This window comes from Centruroides sculpturatus, unplaced genomic scaffold, assembly GCF_000671375.1.
Source record: "Centruroides sculpturatus isolate CEXI.00-Female unplaced genomic scaffold, Cexi_2.0 scaffold521, whole genome shotgun sequence".
Classification (NCBI taxonomy): Eukaryota; Metazoa; Arthropoda; class Arachnida; order Scorpiones; family Buthidae; genus Centruroides; species Centruroides sculpturatus.
In genome coordinates, this window is record NW_019384833.1 from 49,046 (window position 1) to 68,653 (window position 19,608).

General features: G+C 34.7%; 1 protein-coding gene across 1 annotated transcript; it reads right to left on the bottom strand.

Annotated features, from left to right (window-relative positions):
* Positions 1 to 74: 74 nt before the first annotated feature.
* Positions 75 to 19,554, bottom strand: LOC111630172 (DNA replication licensing factor mcm7-like). The gene is made up of 15 exons (XM_023374229.1): positions 19,458 to 19,554; positions 14,753 to 14,829; positions 12,757 to 12,921; positions 10,184 to 10,308; positions 8,637 to 8,817; positions 8,421 to 8,558; positions 8,149 to 8,331; positions 7,994 to 8,075; positions 7,791 to 7,922; positions 1,568 to 1,651; positions 1,286 to 1,497; positions 1,040 to 1,221; positions 719 to 971; positions 540 to 649; positions 75 to 470 (listed from the first exon to the last, which is right to left on the bottom strand). The coding sequence occupies exons 1-15, from the start codon at positions 19,486 to 19,488 to the stop codon at positions 263 to 265; spliced, it is 2,163 nt and encodes a 720-aa protein (XP_023229997.1). The 5' UTR covers positions 19,489 to 19,554; the 3' UTR covers positions 75 to 262.
* Positions 19,555 to 19,608: the final 54 nt, after the last annotated feature.

Sequence of the window (19,608 nt, forward strand, 5' to 3'; positions counted from 1 at the left end):
AAACTTATCAGCACATTGTAGTATTTTTAGTTTGCAAGACATTTGTGAAAACCTTTTATAAGCAAGAAAATAAATCATTTGTTTAATTAATACAAACATTTTTTGGGCAATCAAAATTCAATTTCCTTGCCACGCTAAAAGGCTTTCATGATGTTTATGGCAGTAGAGTATGAATCAATTTTTACCCCATATACACTTGTAATGCTTTATTATAGTAAATTAGATTTTGAGAAACAAATGACAAAAATTATAACGTTTCTAACTACACAAATGTAATACTCGTTCGTGTCTGGTTAACCTGCCAGACGTTCAATTCTTCGTACTCGTCGATTGCCTGATCTATCTGGTCGGGTTTAAAACCCTTAGACGTGCAACGTTCGATGGCGTCGGACATCTTGATGCTTCTTCCCCCCAGCTCCATCATGAGATCTCGAATTGTGGCAAATATTTGGTCGGTGATGGTCTGAACTCTAAAAAAATGATACATGCATATTAAAAGGAACCATAATGGAATTAAGTACTCCGTTAAAATATGTTACCTTCCCGTCGATTTCTGCTGTTGTAACAGCGAGCATTTCGACATTTCCATTAATCGTATGGCTTCGTTAATGTCCTCTTTTTCCACAATATCCGACAGCCTCAATCGTGCCTAAGTATTAAATAAAATTTATCTTTGAGTTGAAATTTTGTAAGCACAACTATTCGTAAGTTGACTTACCAATGCGGTCGACAGACGTAAAACGGCTAAAAGGGTTCTGGCGGAAGTGAATGTCGTGTCCCTGTTGTTGCGAGCCTCCTTTCGCATTTCGACATATGCTCCGACTATATAGTCAGTCAGTTTTTCCGGAATCACAGGAAATTTCCTCTTGCACGAAATTATGTAACGCCTCATCAGTTTCATGTCCAGAGGTTTGAATTGGGAGGGAGGTTCTGCATTATTCTGATGCACGTAAGTAATGTGTTGAGCTAATCTAAGGTACAAAAGAAATGTGTAAAATTTCAGTCGAATACTTTGATTTTTAACTATTTAAAACAATACCTTAAGTCATTTTCTCTGTCTGGAATGTCTTGAATTAGCCAAAGGAGATCAAATCTAGACAAAAGAGCTGCCGGCAACTGTATGTTTTGTTCGACGGTCTTCTTTGGATTGTAGCGCCCGTAAGCGGGGTTGGCGGCGGCCAGTATGGACACCCTGGCATTCAACGTGGTCAATATGCCCGCCTAAAATAACTTATTTAGAACTAGCAATACAGAGACGACACGAAAATATCGTATGTTTCCTCACCTTGGCGATGGATATCGTCTGCTGTTCCATCACCTCGTGTATGGCCGTCCGATCCGCATCCATCATCTTGTCAAATTCGTCGATGCAACACACTCCCTGATCGGCCAACACCAGGGCGCCACCCTCCAGGGTCATTTCACCCGTGACGGGGTCCTTCATCACGGCTGCGGTCAGACCGACGCCGGAAGATCCTCGACCGGTAGTGTACTGACCTGGTCGAGAGAAGACCGGAGAAGTTGCGAGATAACGTATTTGAATCAAACAAAAATAAAGATTACTTACTGCGCTGAGCCAGACGGTCTATGTAAGAAAGTAACTGAGATTTGGCCACGCCGGGATCACCCATAAGACATATATTTATATTTCCTGAAATGTTAAACATTATTTAAACATCTAGAAATATTCCTTTCCAATGTCATTTAATTTTCTCATTTCCCTCTAGTAAACACTTTTTCTCTCTGTATATTTAACTTTAGTAGTAGTACTGGTGCTAAAAAAAAATAAAATAAACACAATCCAAAAATATCAACAAACAACAGTATGCTTCTGTACTGAAATAGGACAATATAAACTAACTACAGCCAAGAGAAAAAAATTGAGGTGCCAAAACAAGACAAATGAAGTGATGTTTATGAAACAGTACTTTAAAACAATATAAACCTATTTATATTATCGAAAGTACTTTTTTATTTTTAACAATGGCAACCACAGAGATGTCACTGAATACTCTATTAGTACAGTACCTTCATATTTAATCTATATAGACAAAGTCAAAACAGGAGGGCATGCACACATCCCGCTTTGCCTATAACAGCAGGCTCTTATAGACAAAGTGGAATGCATATTTGAAAAACAAAGATTTTTATATAAAAAGCATCCTCTTAAATGTACAGAAATATGGTATGTATAGTACATTGATGGTTATGATAGTGTTGATGTATATGCATATTTCTGAGAGGCTTGTTTAAAAAAACAACTGTATGATTGGGGTCAAACATTTTGTAATTCATATACTGTATTTATTTGATCGTAAGCCAACCCCAGAAAATTGAAAATGAATAATTATTAATTGAGCTTAAGGAATAAATTTTATACCATTTAATTGTTCGGTTGCCTTCATAAAATGACTCAGATTCGTTGTCAATTGATTCTTTGTCAGTCTTTGTAAGGAGCATCGAGATCAAACACTTTTTAAACACTGGCAGTGACTTCCTAGAAATAATCTTCCACATATTGTCAATCCATGTACATGCTTGAGATAGACTGGCCTGCTTCACACATTCCATAGGTGTGAGTATTCGATCTTCTGTGGAGAGCAATCTGTGTACATTTTTCTCAACTCGAACAGCTTATCAATGCATGTGTCTAGGACCTTTGAGTTCATCCCTCCTAGAATAATAGCCATTTTCTTTCCTTTTAACTTTCTATTTATCACCTCTGTTGTATGGACAGTGTAAGAATTCAAGACAAGGAAGCTAGGAAACTTCAACAAAGGTGTCAAGGCAAGGAAACCCATTCCGTCAACATGTCTTCGGTAAACTACCCATTTTCATTTACAGGTACGATGACTGGGGTTTCCTCAAATGGGATTCCAGTTGTTTTTTAACCCAGGAAATCCTGCAAATTTCTTAAAAATTCACTTTTTTCTTATTTTGTGTTAAGGTTGAGGAAATTTTGCAAATTTTGTATATTTAACTCATAAACTGTCAGAATACATTTGTATTTATTAATTTTAAACCTACTTATTGGTTTTTTAAATTTTTGCTGGTTATGGTATGTCACAAATGGTCAATAATCAATATACAGCTTATTTGTGGCAGGACTCTGAAAATCCTTTACTTGTCAGAACCTGTAATATCTGGAATAATTATGCTTATGGTGTCTTAATTATTTTTTAACCATGCCCAGTAGCTTCGATAACTGCGTAAAGCCAAATTGGGCAAGGATACAAACGAGTACAAAGTCTGCAAGTATGAAGTTTTTCTTCATAAACCTGATTATTGAAGACAAACAAACTGATGAATTATTGGGCTATAAGCTTGATGTTTCTATTAAAGCAGCCAAGGTAGACAAATCAAGAATACTAGAGAGCAAAAGTAGTACTAAAATCTTGAAAACGAACTATGAGGATTGATCAAAAACTAAGGTTACATGGCTGATATTCCTGGAATTTCGTTTGTTATAGAGAAATGAGAAGTGTGATGGTAATTCCAACACGTGTGGTTGGCAACTATGTAGAGTTTCAGCCACCCACCACCTACAGCGCTAGTTGTAGGTAAACACAAATGGCGGCTCGTTTGGAAAACTGGTCTTGCGAAGAAATCCACTCGGTTATTTGATTTCTGTGTGCAAAACATACGTGGTGGATCCCAAAAAAACTGGATTTTTTGTATAAAAACTTTGAAGGAATTTTGTAAAAAAGTTAATAAATAGTCACCTTCAAAGTACACTCCATTAGATGCGATGCACTTGTCAAGTCTTTTTCCCCACTGTTTGAAGCATCTCTGGAATTCTTCAACCTTGATATCGTCCACTGCCCTTAGGGAAGCTGTTTTTACCGCCTCCACATCATCAAAACGCTTCCCTTTTAGATTTTTCTTCATTCTCGGAAACAGAAAAAAGTCGCATGGGGCTAGGTCTGGTGAATATGGAGGGTGGGGAAGGACAGGCCAAATAGTCAGTCACTCGTAAGGCCGTGTGTGCGGGTGCGTTGTCGTGATGAAAGAACCAGTCACCTGATCGCCAAAGTTCCGGAGGTTTCCTTCATACATCCTCTTGCAGACATCTTAAAACTTTTTTGGCAGATTTTTTTCAATGTTTTCATTGTTTCGAGATGTTGAAGGACGCCCAGAACTTTGCAGACGGAACAAAATAACAGTAAGAGAAACACAAGACTATGCTCAAGCGTAAACCTACAAACTGATGCCGTCTGCACAGCTGTTTTGTGAAGGTCTCTACTAAACCCATCTAACGGGAGAACTCTCTACTACATCTATGAATGGCAGCGTGCTCTCAATTTGGTTTTTTTTTTTGGATCCCCCTGATATAACCGTGGCTGAAATTCACTGGCAGCTGGTAGAGGTTTACAGAGAGACTGTAATGTCTCGTTAGCATGTTGCAGAATAGTGTCAAAAGTTTGCGGCCGGTAGAGAAAGCGTCACCAACGAGGATCACAGTGGCTGACCCAGCACGGCATCAACAGATGTCAACGTAGCTTGCGTGGAGGAGCTTATTCAGAACAACAGGAGGATTACATTATGGAATATGATGGTACAAAACACACATCCTCTCCAAAGACATTCAGATAGATATTTATCTGAATGAAATTGTTTACTTATGATTTAATATGGCTGTAAAAGAATCTGAAGAGCAGCAAAAATTACGTTTTCAAATAGAACTTGAATTTATTCAGTGTTTGGCCAATCCTAATTATTTAAATTTTTTAGCTCAGCGGGGTTATCTGAAAGATAAAGCTTTTGTCAATTATTTGAAGTATTTGCAATATTGGAAGAAGCCTGAATATGCCAAGTTTTTGAAATATCCCATGTGTCTCTATTTCTTAGAATTACTACAATATGAACATTTCCGACGAGAAATAACTAGTGCACAATGTGCAAAATTTATTGATGATCAACAGCTGTTGCATTGGCAGCATTATACCAAGAAAAGAACAAGACTTCTTCAACCTCAGACTGAAACAAATCCAATAGTTTCACAAAGCCAGCCTCAAAAATAATACAAATCAAATAATTATTATAATTACTTATTAATCTACAAGGAATTTGATATTTGTAATGTATGTATTTGACTATAGTAGATCTGTTAGTTTAATTAAAAATGAAATGGAGTAAAGAAAAATATTTTTTAAAATGTATATAAAATTTGGCTAAAATAAAATAAATAAAAGAAGTTTAAGGTGATGCCATCTGCCAGGAAGGTGATGGCCAGTGTTCTGGGACAGCACAGGTGTCATAGTTGTGGAGGGAGTTTTTGGAAAGAGGGAGGGTACAGTGACCACTGACCTATACTGCGAGACCTTGACACGATTGCACAAAGCAATCAGGTGGAAAAGGCCAGGACTTCTCACCAAGGGCGTCATCTTCCTTCATGATGCACGACCTCTTACAGCACAGAAGACCACCACGCTGTTGGAAGCAGTTTCACTGGGACAACTTCAACCACCCTCCCTACAACCCGGACCTCGCTCCAAGCAACTTTCACCTGTTTCCTCCCTTAAAGGAGAACCTAGCACGATGACGATTTGCTTCAGATGAGGAAGTGAAACACTTTGCGACAACTTGGCTGAACACACAAGGACAGGATTTTTACCAGGAGGGAATTTTCAAACTCATCACGCAAAGTGACAAGTGCCTAAACTGATATGGAGACTATGTCAAAAAATAACTTAATGTATGTACAATACTATCAGTTGGCTGTATTGGTTGTATGAAATAAAATGTATACTTTTCACTGCAGGCTTTGTAACCTTAGTTTTTGATCATCCCCTGTAGAAAACTTCCAGGCTACAGGTGAGAAAACACAACATCCATCTTCTCTTAAATACATTAAACACAATTCAACTCACATCAATTCAATTGGAAAGGGCATTCTCAGTAGCAGGAATTTTCATTACTAAAATAAGAATCAGATTGAGTGATTGGAGTATTGACCATCTTTGCTTTTTAAAATCTATATAAATAAAAATGTAAATGTTCGTTTGTTCAAAATCTTAAATCTTCGAAAGTTCTTAACCGATTGCTTTGAAATTTTGACACAACGTTGCATTCAAATACGTGCATGTTTTCATATTATATAGATGTCAAAATTACCACCACGAGAGAGAGGGACAAAATTAAGGCTTACTGTGAAGAACGGTCTTCTATTATTCTATTTTAGATGCGGTTTTTTGCATTTTTGATTGAGTTTTAATAGGGTATGCCAAGAGAATGTACACTAAAAAGGGATTTTTCGAAATTCCCTCCTACGGGAAGTGTTATACATTTATAATAGATACATTTTGAGCCACAGCAATGCATGGCCGGGTACAGCTAGTCTTATAAAAATTTAGAATAATATTTTGTATTACATTTTATTTAAAAAACAAAAATTATCTTTTAAGTTAAGAGTTTGATCTAAGTTCATTTTTTCTAAATTTTCAACTCAATTCAAAGCTTTTTTTTTATTTTGTTGTTGTTGTATGCAGTTTCCAGCAAACTTTAATAAATTTTTCTATTTGTGAAAATTTCTATGTAATTCAAAGGTAATTTTTAATATATATCTTACACAGCATTATTAATATGATTTTGGAGATTGCAGAACACATTAAATTACTGTAAAAAATGAAAAATAATTTTATCATTTGATTTCAAGATATTTTGTATATCTTAAAAATAATTACAGTAATTCTATCTCGGGAAACAGTTTACTTTCTCCCCCCCCCGAAATCCCAGGACAAGCAAAGGACCAGAAAATGAGAAACCCTAACGATGTCACTTTTCTGAAATATCTCCAACTTTGGCATTGTCTTGCATTTGAACAATGAATGGAGGAAGTTTATGTCCTTTGGCAGTACGTGCCAATATAATGGTCATGTGCCATTTTTCACTTCCTGTTAACAGGATTTTCACTCCAAGAAGACAGTTCTTTTCAGTGTGTCACCTTATTATGAGGTGCTGAAATTTATTAATGTCACTTCATAATTTCCTGGCAATTTCTGTACAATTGAAGTATGCCTATGAAGTGAAAACCCAAATCCCGACTTATCTTGAAATTGTCGATTTTCTGCTCTCAAGAAATTTCACAAGTCTTAATTTGAATTACTTCGGCATTCACTGGTAGACAATTCTTACACTACTCTTTCATGAAATCATTTAAAACAATTTCCACTGTATGGTGGTGACCACGTTTTGTCCACCAAAAATGTTATTTTGATGGAGCATACAGATATTTGGTCTATCTGCCTTCTCCACTATCTAATATTGCTTACATCAATCCCATATTGCCACTACACAAAGATTTGATGTCTCCCAAAAATTAAAATCGCTATCCCTTTAAAATCGGCAGTATAACGATAGTGCCTCATTATAAAACAGCAGCCAAAATGCCTACTTAATAACAACTTTGGTAATTCAACCTTCCATGATTGTTGATAGGGGAAACTTATCTTACCTTCTGATATATTTTTTTCCAAACTTTCAATTACATCAGTAAAGGGTGTCACCTACCACAACATTAATGATACTAACTCGCCAAGAGATTCATTTTTTGAACCATGAAAAAATTAAAAAAAGGTCTGCTTTCAATCAGGTAAATACAATATTTGAATGGGAATCTTATCAAAATTAACCATCTGTTACCATTTGGCCAACTAATTATACCAGGACTACACACACAGAGATGGTCAGTCCTACACACACAGAGAAAGTTCAAAAACGTAACTTTATGAACAAAACTCCAAAACATTTCCAAGATTTCAAATGAAATTTTGTCGTTTCTTATACATTACCTCTTATTTTCATTCCACTCGGATTGCAATCCACTCCGCCTACCAACAGCAACAACAGTGCCTTTTTGACGTCTTCGTGACCGTAAATTTCTGGCGCAATGCTGCAGGCAAGTTTGTCGTAAAAATCCGACTCTATGAGATATTTTGACATATGAGAAATCAGTTTTACATAATGTTAATTAGAATAATTGTAAAATATAAACCATCTAATTCCTTGAGTTCCTCCTGGGTTAGTTCTGTCAATTCTTGTTCTTCATCTTCCGCTTTGTTAACTTTTGCTATCCTCTAATTATTGGATTATACAAATTTAAAATATAGAATCACTTTTAGAAACTTTGAAAAAGATTCTTTTGCTTACATGAGCATCTAAGAATGTGTCGGCCAATAACCCTTGAGTTATTTGACCGAATCCACTTTTGGCCAGTGGTAAAAACACTCCAGTTACCACTACGTGGTCACCTGGTACGGCTTGTCTCGTCAATTCTCCTCTGGCATACACAGTCATTGAACGGGGTATGTTCCCGACAGGAACTTGATCACTCTAGATTAACAAGAGAATCCACGCAAACTTAACTTTTGGTTGTACCGACTCAAATACAATTTTAATTCTACATAATTTCTTGAACTTACGTGCTCTTGTATTCTTAATTCTTGAAATTTCATAAACTTTGAACCTCGCGTCTGTAGATAGAGTCTACCTCCCGACTTATTCACTCTACAGTCATTGCTACTGCACATTATCAATGGCATAAATACCGGACCCATCGTCTAAGAAGAAATATGCAAGCAAGACTCGAAATTACAGATAATACTGATTAATAAATACAAAAAAACAAAGACACTCACCGGTTGATAGGTCTCCGAACCGCACTGATCGCAAGTGTAAGTGGCCACCACGATCATGGGCTTGACTTCGGTGCATCGGGTTATTATTCCCTTAACCGTTATCAACTTTCCGATGTGTTGCGCCTTCACCTGTCGAACGGAAACGTATTTCTGCTGTGCCGGAGCTTTAAAATAAACTTCGCTGAAATAGAAAGGACATACATTTGAATAAAGGCAGTTATCATAAAGAATGCCATGTATTACAAGATATATAAAATATAGTGAAGTCTTACTCTGTTTGAAATTAAGTTCAAAACTGTAATTATAAAGTTAACTGCTATTTTTGGTGATTGAGACGTCATTGGTATCCGTGATGGGCCAGACAGCCCAAAAGTACTATGGAATTTCTCATCTCCATCTCAAAAACAACAGAGAACCATGTGTTTAAAGAAATTGAAAAAATAAATCTGTTATGTTTGGGTGTGAAAAATAGAAATTCTAATATAGTTACAAGTTAAAAATACTTCAATATGTCTCTCATAATTATAATTTATGCAAGCAGTTGCATAAATGTTTGCAAATTAAGACAAGTTTCTATAGAAATGTATTAATATTTAGATTATTTTGGAAGAAAACATAAATCCAGAGAGGTAGTCAAACCTACAACTTCTTAATGTGTGGATGCAGTGCCAATTATGCTACTTTGGACCTCCCTCCAATCTTTGCTTCTAAACTGAATAGTATGAGATATAACCATATATGTTACTAACCATGCTGTCCAGGAACAACGAACGGCATGTCCACACCTACACTGCACTTGCCCAATTTTACATATACAGGGTGTCTCAGTTAAACGTTTCAGAATTTCTAAGAGAGGTAGGGTGTATCCCAACAACTCGGAATCATATAGCAATGCAAGATTGGAAATGCTTTCCTGAAGCGGTGATGTACACAAACAGCTAACCTCTGGTGCAGGCTTGCAAAGAAATTATGGCTGGGAATACGTCTCATCGGATATCATTCTGCATACAAGCACTGTGCGGCTGGCCCACTACAATCTGCAGCCCATACACCAAACGCATATCAGCTAACTCTGTGTTCTTGTGCAAAATGACAATTCCCTTCAAGAACGTTTGAAACTTCGCCATCTACCATTTCAGGAAAGCATTTCCAAACCTACATTGCTATATGATTCCGAGTCGTCAGGATGCACCCTACACCTCTTAGAAGTTCTGAAACGTTTATTCTGAGACACCCTGTATATACTATGCCAGAAAAAACCTTAAGCCCAATAGAACTATGTCACAAATAATTTTAGAAAACAATTTTCACAGATTCAAACTGCTCCAAGAAACCCAGAATCAAATCCCAACACTCAAAAAACCCCATAAGTTTTTTGGGTATTCCATCCTGGACATGTTGAATCTTTCATCGACCAGCCACTCTATTGCAGGCCTGGCCAAACCCGCAAAGGGCAGAAAGAAAACGGTACTCTTAGTAACAAGAGTAGAAAAAGTAAAAAAAGAAGTTGCAGTACCTTACAAGTAAATATCAAAACATAAACTTACTATCTTCGAATTAATTCTGGAGGATATCGATTTTGAGGATCTCTATTCTCACCCGGTTGATGATATCTTTGTTCCATCAATAACCTGTGTTCGATGTAAACATCCAGAGTGTCTTTCGCTTCTATCTGTAATATTTTTTTAAAATATGCATTAATTTTTTTAGCAATTCTAAAGATGTTCTGTGGAATTTCAATAATTTGCCATCCTTTTGTACGGCCAATAGTGTAATGAAATTAAACATGCAAAACACCAATTTGCAGTAAAGTTACTTGGTTTTATAAACATCATTAACATAAATTGTTGTCTTATTATGCAAAGTTAACTTTGAAGTCATGTAATATTGATCTAAAAACAAAGTGTGTAGCATAAGTGTAGGCACAAAGACAATTTTTACATTAAGATGATATAAATAAGTAACAAGACACACACAAACAAAAATCTTTTTCTAATTCTACTTGCACCTAATATTAACAGGAATACTCCATTTGTGGCATGATGTTTTATTAGACTCCAAACAATATTTTAATTAAAATGAAGCTCAACATCTACAATCGTGCCACATATCCAAATATAACATTATTATAGGTAGTCGTTGACTTACAACCGTAATTAGTTCCAAGGAATCTGTCATAAACTAATTTGGTCGCAAGTCGGCCTTCACATTTTATGTCATTCTAATAGCGTTATCTCTAAATATCTGTTTCTTATTTTACACTTGTCGATCTTATTGCAAAAATTTTTAACATGTCTTTTGGGTGAAATGACAGGAGCACAGAATTTGAATGACTTAGGTGGAAAACAACTTGTGCAGAAACATCTTAATCGGGTTTTATTGCTGTCCCACATGGGTTAAAATTTCTGTTTTCACCACCGACCAGACGATAGTGTAGTTTTTACAGTATTTTCGCAGAATGCCGCATAAAAACAAGGGAGACTGGCATACCGGTTAAACTATGACTAAGATATAAAATTAATCAGATGTAACAAAACTAGTTGTCTAATTAAATGCCGAAGAAAACCTTCTTAGTAGAATAAAATAATAACATTGTAATTTGACCGACTTAAAATTAGTAAGAGTTTTTGTTTACAAGAGAATTAACAACTTTGGTGGTTGTGGTTAGTGTGGGCTACAGACCATTTACCCCAACATTAAAAATAACACCTCAAATTTCACACAAAGCAGACGTTAATCGACATAATCCGAGATAATTTACAGTCAGTTTCTTAAATTTAATATGTTTATTTTTGCATTTTTGAATCAAATAACAATAGAATACATATAAAAAAGCACTTTGAAAATTCCAAGAGTATTTTAAATCATTGGAAAGAGTTTTAGTTTGTATTTCCTGAGGAAAGCCAATAAATTTAGTGGCCGAAAACATTTGATCTTTATAATTTATGACTTTTATTAGCTGGAAAGTTGAATTTAGGAGTGATTTGCAACTCTACAGTTCCAGTTTATGGTGAGGTTGCATTTATTTCATTAGAAAGAAAACAAAATGAAGAAATTAAACAAATAATCAGTTTTTGATGTAATGCTGACACTTTTACAGTTTTAGAATAAAAACTCTTTCATTTTTATGTAATGTAACTGTTTTTTTAAATGTGCCTCTAGAGAAAGATGTATAACCTCAGTTAAACCGGCATGCCAGTTTTTACCATACGAACAGATCTGATTTCATGGTCTATAAATACAGTATGATGGGAACTAGTTCTCGCTTAAAACCAAGGAATGTTAAAAGAAAGTGTAGCCATGGAAATTATTAAAAACACTCAAAAGTGCTAAGGACATATATTTAATAAAAATTAGGTGGGCTATGGGACAAACAGAGAAGGGAACATTGAACTGTTGGCATGTATACTATTATCATAACTTTTGTATAAAATAAGTAATATAAAACCTTCGACTCTTTTTCTAGCAATTTTCTTTAATCGAACTAACGTTTTTGGCTATATTTAATGGCCTTCCTCAAGTTCGACAATATTTGGAACATCAGATTTTTGAAAATTTGTTTTTGTCCTGATGACGTCATAGTTTTTACAAAAATTTTTTTCCGTGCGTAGTTTTGTATAAAATTTTATTTTAGTTCTTACAAGCATAAACATCAATCATTATTGCAAACAATCGTTTGCCCAGCTGGACATAGCTTGCAGTACAAGATGTGGAAGTTGCCACACGTACCAGTCAGCAGTCACTGTCTTGGTCTTAAAGTCAATCACTCGTAAGATGCACAGGTCATAAGTCAACGACTATCTGTACTAATAAAATATGCTAAAATGTCATTTGTATTTTTGCCAGTTCACCAGTTCAAATTCCACTTTGTATACTGATGCCTAAAATCACTAATTTTCTAACAATGTTCAATTACAAAACATAATTTGAAGGAGTAATCTGGCAAACAATGTATAATGCCTTATCGACAGTCTCCAGAATAGTGAAGACTGCAATTATTACTATTTAACCCATTAGTATAACAACATTCTTGCATAATTAGACGAGAAGTAAAATATCAACATACATTACTCTTTAAACTGATATTCTATAAATTGTAATATAAAATGTATGTATGTACCTCCTTTTCTTTATAATCCGGTAGGATGTCGTAAATGCAGTCGGCGAACAGCTTTGCGTATCGCTGGGCATTCTCCAAGACGGCATCGGTCATCTCCGGATGACTTTCCATCAAATCATTCAGATCCACTTGAAATGCCACCTCTTCTCTGTGTGCAATTTTTTTCTATAAAATTTGAAAATTGAAATTAAACTATCAATAACATCATTCTAGAATTAAAAGTACTGTAATTTTTAACGTAACATGTTTAAAAATTAAGTTTGTCGTTTGCCCCACTTCATATTGCAGATACAATCCTCCCAAGAGGCCTTGCTATGGGAAACTGACCCCTATTTACTGTTTACAGATGTGAAGAAAACCTAGAAATATGCACTTGGTCAATCTGTTGGCTAGACACAAACCCACAACTTACTACCAGTGTTCGGTGGTTTTATCCACTGGGCCACCGGTCGACTAAGACGAGTGAATCTGTACACCAAGAAATTTAATGGATAGTTCTGACTTTAATTAAACTGTAATCCATGCACAAATATTCTTTAGTTCAAGTGAAGTTAATTATACTAAATACATGAAATTTACCTAAATACCCGTGCATATACCTTACAATTACAGGATTAAATTTTACAGATATATTATTGAATCTAGTGTTTCCTACGATTTTCCTCACTTGAATCCTCAATTTTCATTGCCTGAAGAAAACTAACAATTTGCTTTGACATTATATTCAATCATCCAATGATCGATATAAGATAAAACATTATTTATTTGCATTGACAGTACTGAAGAAAACAGATCTTAAAAATTCATCCTCATACTAAAGGTTAGTATTTGTTTAATTTATTTTGTATGTACAAAGTCAACTGTTCTGAAAATAAAGATTCTGGATAAAATTATAGTCATGGAATTATCTTTGGAGTAAAATAAGTACTATGTTAACAGAAATAATAGTTTGACAACATTTAAAAGAATATTTACACTACAATATATATATTTACAGTATATATTTACACTTCAAGACTGCCATTAACAGCTAAATATTATTTTGTATTAAATAATACAGCCAAAAAAGACTAATTGGCCACACCGTTTCTCTTGGTTTAAATATTAAATGAGTTAAATCTTTCTGTAATTAAACAAGAAGTTAGCATAATAAGATGGTTTGTTTTTATGGTGAAATTCATTTATTGGTAATGCATCACATAAACAGTGAAATTTATTCTTTCCTTTATAACAAAAGAAAAGTAAAAATAAATACTTTATTAAAAAATTAAGCATTAAAACAACAAGTTTATATATAAAGAGCAGGTTCGGTCTCATCATAGACTGGAAGTGTCGTCACATTGTGTCCCGCTATGTCACGCCAATTGTGCTGCAAATTCTCTTTCTCCTCTGTAGTATTTCCACTGAGTAGGGACACTAAGAATTGGCATAAATGAAAATACAGATCCACCATGAAAAATTGAAATTATAATGGGATCACTATATTGCTCGTAGCCAATTTCTCAAAGCTACCCGGCAACACAAAATTGACCAACGAGATCAATTTCACATCCCACATTTTGGCCTCCGACTAGCAAATTGCTACTCAAATCAATTCATAAAAGTGTATCTTTGCCGATTATCCACTGAATTCACTTGTAACAACTTTTTACACTTCCTTTGTGCAATAAAAACTCCTAACTGTTTTCATCCTCGAAATCCAGAGACAATGATAAGAGTAGCCAGAATATCACCGCCGCTGCTATTGCCCTTTTGTCGGCTACTTTAACCAGACTACTCAGAGACAACAAAAACAATGTCCAGAAAACTCATCACCGATTTACATGCATTTATCGAGGCATTAAACAAGCTTAGTTAAAAGAACTAGACAATTCACTTTGGAGAAAAAACAATGGATGTAACCTCAGTAGAGACGGGATAAGAAAAAACTAATAAAAAATTTCTTAAATCTTGAACATTTATTTACTAACTAATAAAATCAGGAAATAAAACTTACCAATTGCTGAGCATATTTGTAGACCTTTTTCCCATTTTCTGTTGTGTGGAATTCTACCAGAAAAGACTTTATTTCGTCTGTAATTGGCAAATGAAATTTAGTTTGTTTTCAAGTATCTTTACATGATAATATCTTAGAAATTTATTACATAAAATTAGTACACAGCATAATAATTGCTAAAAATTACAATTCTACTTTAAAGTTAACTTAAAGCAAAGACATTTAAATTAAAATAATTAAACCAAAGAGAAATAATAATCATGTTTATAAATAAATTATTTTTATGAGTCTTCAAAATTCCAACCGCTTATCCTGCAAATTAAATTATCTATACAGGTATACCTCGCCTTACGTCGGTAATTGGTTCCAGGAAAACGACGTAAGTCGAATTTACCTGTCTCCGAATCTACTTATCACTAGGAAAGCATTTTAAATAATATATGGTTAATAAAAATCTATTTTAAGCTTACAAACAAATAAATTTTAGTTTTTAATATAGTACAAAAAAAGTAATCTAAATTTACGAATGCGTGTACTGTAAATACAGTACATACTTGTATATATTTTAATATGATTTTATGTGCTTTAAACGTTTATCTAGTGATATTACGACTTCAATATTTGTGGCGGACAGACGTAAAGTCGAATAAAATGACTTAAACTTGATTTTTATTTTTCCATATACTTTTTTAACAAGCGACGTATAATCGGGAACGACGTAACTCGAAACCGACGTAAGTCGAGTTTTTATTTTTCCATATACTTTTTTAACAAGCGACGTATAATCGGGAACGACGTAACTCGAAACCGACGTAAGTCGAGGTATGCCTGTACTGCAAATACTTGTCTGTATAATGTCCTTCCCTGTAAATATTAAACAGAAGAAACTCCTTTGCTGTCCATATATTCCTAAATGTATGATTCTTCATTGCAAATGACATTGTCATCGTACAACTTTCAAATCATACTTCAAGCTTGCTTGTAGATCCAATTACTTTATATTGTATAAGATATTTAAGTTTAACAACATGTATACAATTCAGTATCAATTCCTTGCTGAACAAATGGTGGTACTAAATGGAAGTTTAATTGTATTGATCCTAACAAATTGAGTTATCAAGTGAATTCATTATAGTTTTGCCATTATGTAGTACAAAGGACAGAAAGAAAACTTCATACAGTTTAAAATCTTAATATTTGTTGAATTAATTCAAATGATGTGTGACAAAGGACAAAACTGCAGCTCTGAATGAAGCGGTTATCAAAGCTATAGACTATGCCCATAGGGGTAAACAGTCAAAGAAACTGATGGGCCACGTGAGACCCTTTTGTGAGACTTAGTCTCCCCCCAAAATCAGCCTATAAACAGGATAGACTTAATGGAGTATGTATCGTGACTCCAACCGTGTCCACGAAGTAGTCGGTCCAACGGCATTTCTTGTATTTTACAAGATCTCGGCATCTCCAGTAAAATGGAAAACAATTGATTTTTACCATTGTTTTGAGAAATAATTCTGGATTTTTTTCATTTAAATTTTACACCATTTTTGATGTTTTAAAAATTTCAGATATAGCCATCCGAAATTAGTCTATCCCTCCAAGGATCACATGTAGACCGTCAGTACCTTTGGTTTTCTTATGCAAATGGACATGGTTCACGGTCAATAAGGACCTAAACGACTCATTCAGAGCTGCAATATTACCTAAAAATCATCTAATTTATAAACCAGCTTTGACAATAATTGAATGATGAAAAACATGAACTTATACCATTCCTCTCACCAAGTTATAATTTAATAAATCAAACATTAAATTTTACAAAAACAAAGTCTACAAAGCCTCAAAAACATTTTTGATTCCTTAAAATAGTACAAAATTTCAGAAAACTGTTGTCTGGTGACTGTAGATATGACTTTCATAGTACATTGCACATACAGATATTGTTCGAAAATAAAAATATCTGAAGTATGTCACTCGTCTTGTGAATATCTCTTGCAACAATGGGATAATTTGGCCTAGGCTTCACACAAAGATGCCTCCAAAACTTAATTTTTTATGTAAAAAAAAAAGTACACCAATTAAAATTTCTTTTGATAAGTAATAGAAATTCTACTTTTATTAGCTGTATTGATTTTATTCCTATAGGCCTACATTTTGGAATTTTGGAGCAGTCGATGCTCCACGTTTACGACCGGCCCAACGAAACGTCAATATACACCAAAACCTAAAATATTAAACACGTTAAATAATTATCAACAAACACATAAATGACTCCGTGCCTAGTACAGAAAAACAATCACCGACCATCCGTATATACAGGAATTGGAGTTGCCCATTTTCAGAGGTCGATTTCTCAGTCCTCAAATACTTAAAAGTAATTCTGAATATCTCAATTAATAAACACTCGTTTTCTTATTTAGCGTGCAAAATTTCAGGTTTTCTATAAAGGAGCTATTGAAATATAAGTAATCAAAAAGTCAAAACTCGCCAAAACAGCCATAGCCGGCTTTGCAGACGCTCCTAGAAAAAAGCCACCAGGTCTAGAAAGCTCAAATTTTAAACTCAAGTCTTTCCGGTCATCGGCGAGGTGCCAGCGTAACTTCTGGGTCGAGAGGTCAAAATTGGAGGAGTTTCCCACGGAGCGCTGTCTTACTCTTACGGCTTAATTTTACGTCGGTAAGGATAAAACTGCACAAAAACGAACGATTTCCATTCAAAACGTTATCCGGAACGACCAAAGCTCAAATTTATGCCAAATAAAATATATTATGACGATTTTAGTAATGGCATATCAAAAGTGTCGGGTCGGCGGCCACCGCCAGGCACCAATCAAACGGTGCACGGTCGTCTTGGGTCTCGACTCAATACAAATACAGGTAGGCCTCCTACAACGCGATACCTTTACAACGCATTTTCGCTCCAACGCAGTTGGAAAAAATGCGGAAATTTTCTTACAACGCGGTACTTTTACAACGCGGTTTACGGTAATTAGAAACGAATTATCTTCACATAAGAGAAAAATTGCAACGGATCACGTGATACGAGCAGCAGTTCGGTATACAGAGCTAAAAGTCTTTGAAAACAGCTGTTTGTCGACGTTGGCGTGTTATTCCCTTGAAAGTTTCAGGGGAAGACCGGTTTCTAGACCAATGTGAATCAGTTACCGTAAACACTCAAATATATCACTAAATTTTCCACCATTTATACTGTTTCAATAAGTGGGGACAGCAAAAATGGTCCAAAACACAGTATAAACTTCTATTGGGTGTATATTTTTAACAACATAATGAAAAAAAGTTATTTTTTGTGATTTTTACTGTCCACAAAACTGATTGAAAAAATTTTAGCCATAACAATGCTGAATGAAAAGAAAGGACTGTCATTAAAAAGGAAATTTATAACTCTTCAAACAAAGATAGAAACTTTGGATCGAATTAAAAATCAAGAGCGAATAGCTAATATTGATAGGCATTTTAATTTAAATGAGTCGACTATTCGGTCGATTAAGCAATCGGGAGAAAAGATCAGAAATTTGGTCGCATCCGGATCATCTATTCTTGCGAAAAATGTTGCTCTTCCGAGAGCACCTATAATGAAAAAAATGGAACAAGCGCTAATATTATGAGTAGAAGATATAAACAAGAAATGGGTGCCTTTAAATAAAACTGCACTTAAACACAAAGCTTTAAAAATATTTGATTATTTAAAACAAATGGGACAGTCGTCGGCTGATGAAACCAGTGTTAAATTCGTGGCTAGCAATGGCAGGTTTGGAAAATTCAAAAAACGCCATTCAAATGCCAAGTTTTTCTCTTTTTAGAACCGAATCCCAGTTTTTGTATTAAGTTGGTGTCTCCTATAACGCGATTTCCCACAACGTGGTATTTTCAAGGAACGTATCTACCGCGTTGTAGGAGGCCTACCTGTATTAACCAAAAACAACGACATCCAAAGAAAAACATCAAAAGCGTAAAAGAACCGCACAGAGTAAAAATGGCGACAATTTGGACCAGTCAAATTTTTTCTTAGGTGTTTTTCTTTGCTAAAGATAAGCATCGGCGAGATTTTTATTACTGTTTCCTACCCTTCACGTCAAAGCTCCAAAGTTATCTTTAGCATAGGAAAACACCTCGACTCGTCCAAATTGCACCATTTTTACTAGGCACATTTTACATCTCTTTTGTTTTTGTTCAAATTTAAATCACAGTATTAGAGATTTTTATTATATATATATTTGGATATAACATCGAAACACCCTTATCAATCCAATAAAAATACTTTCAAGTGTTTATATAAAATTTGCATGGAAAATACCTTTCTAACAGATTTAATGTATTTCGAGATACGTAAGAGGCCGATCACGTGTTTTAATAAGCATTACTGTATTTCATCACACGTGTTTAGTTCACGTGCCATTAGATATTAATCTGTTTCTGTCAAGCTTAAGCATCGATTTCTCTCATATATATCAATTTTAACGTGTTTTTGGATATGATTTTAGCAAATATACTTGTAATTATCACCTGTCATCGCTCAAAAGGCAATATTTATCATACAACTATTCGTTATTGGCTTCCATCCCCATTAGTAATAAGAAATCAACAAAGGAAAGTAATTTTAATAAAAAAATTAAACATAAATCTCTTAAACGTGTCGATGTATAAATAGATCGACAACTTATCTAAAATTTCCTTTAAAATATCACCTTTATCGGTAGAATAATCCCTGACAGGCATTGTGTTTCCCTCTCGGACGATCCGCCTTACGTCTTTTAAATATGGCGCTTCCGGAGCTTTTGTTATTTGGCGCCAAAACCGTTAGCGTAATTTCTCGCGTTAAACCGAAAATATCGCCAA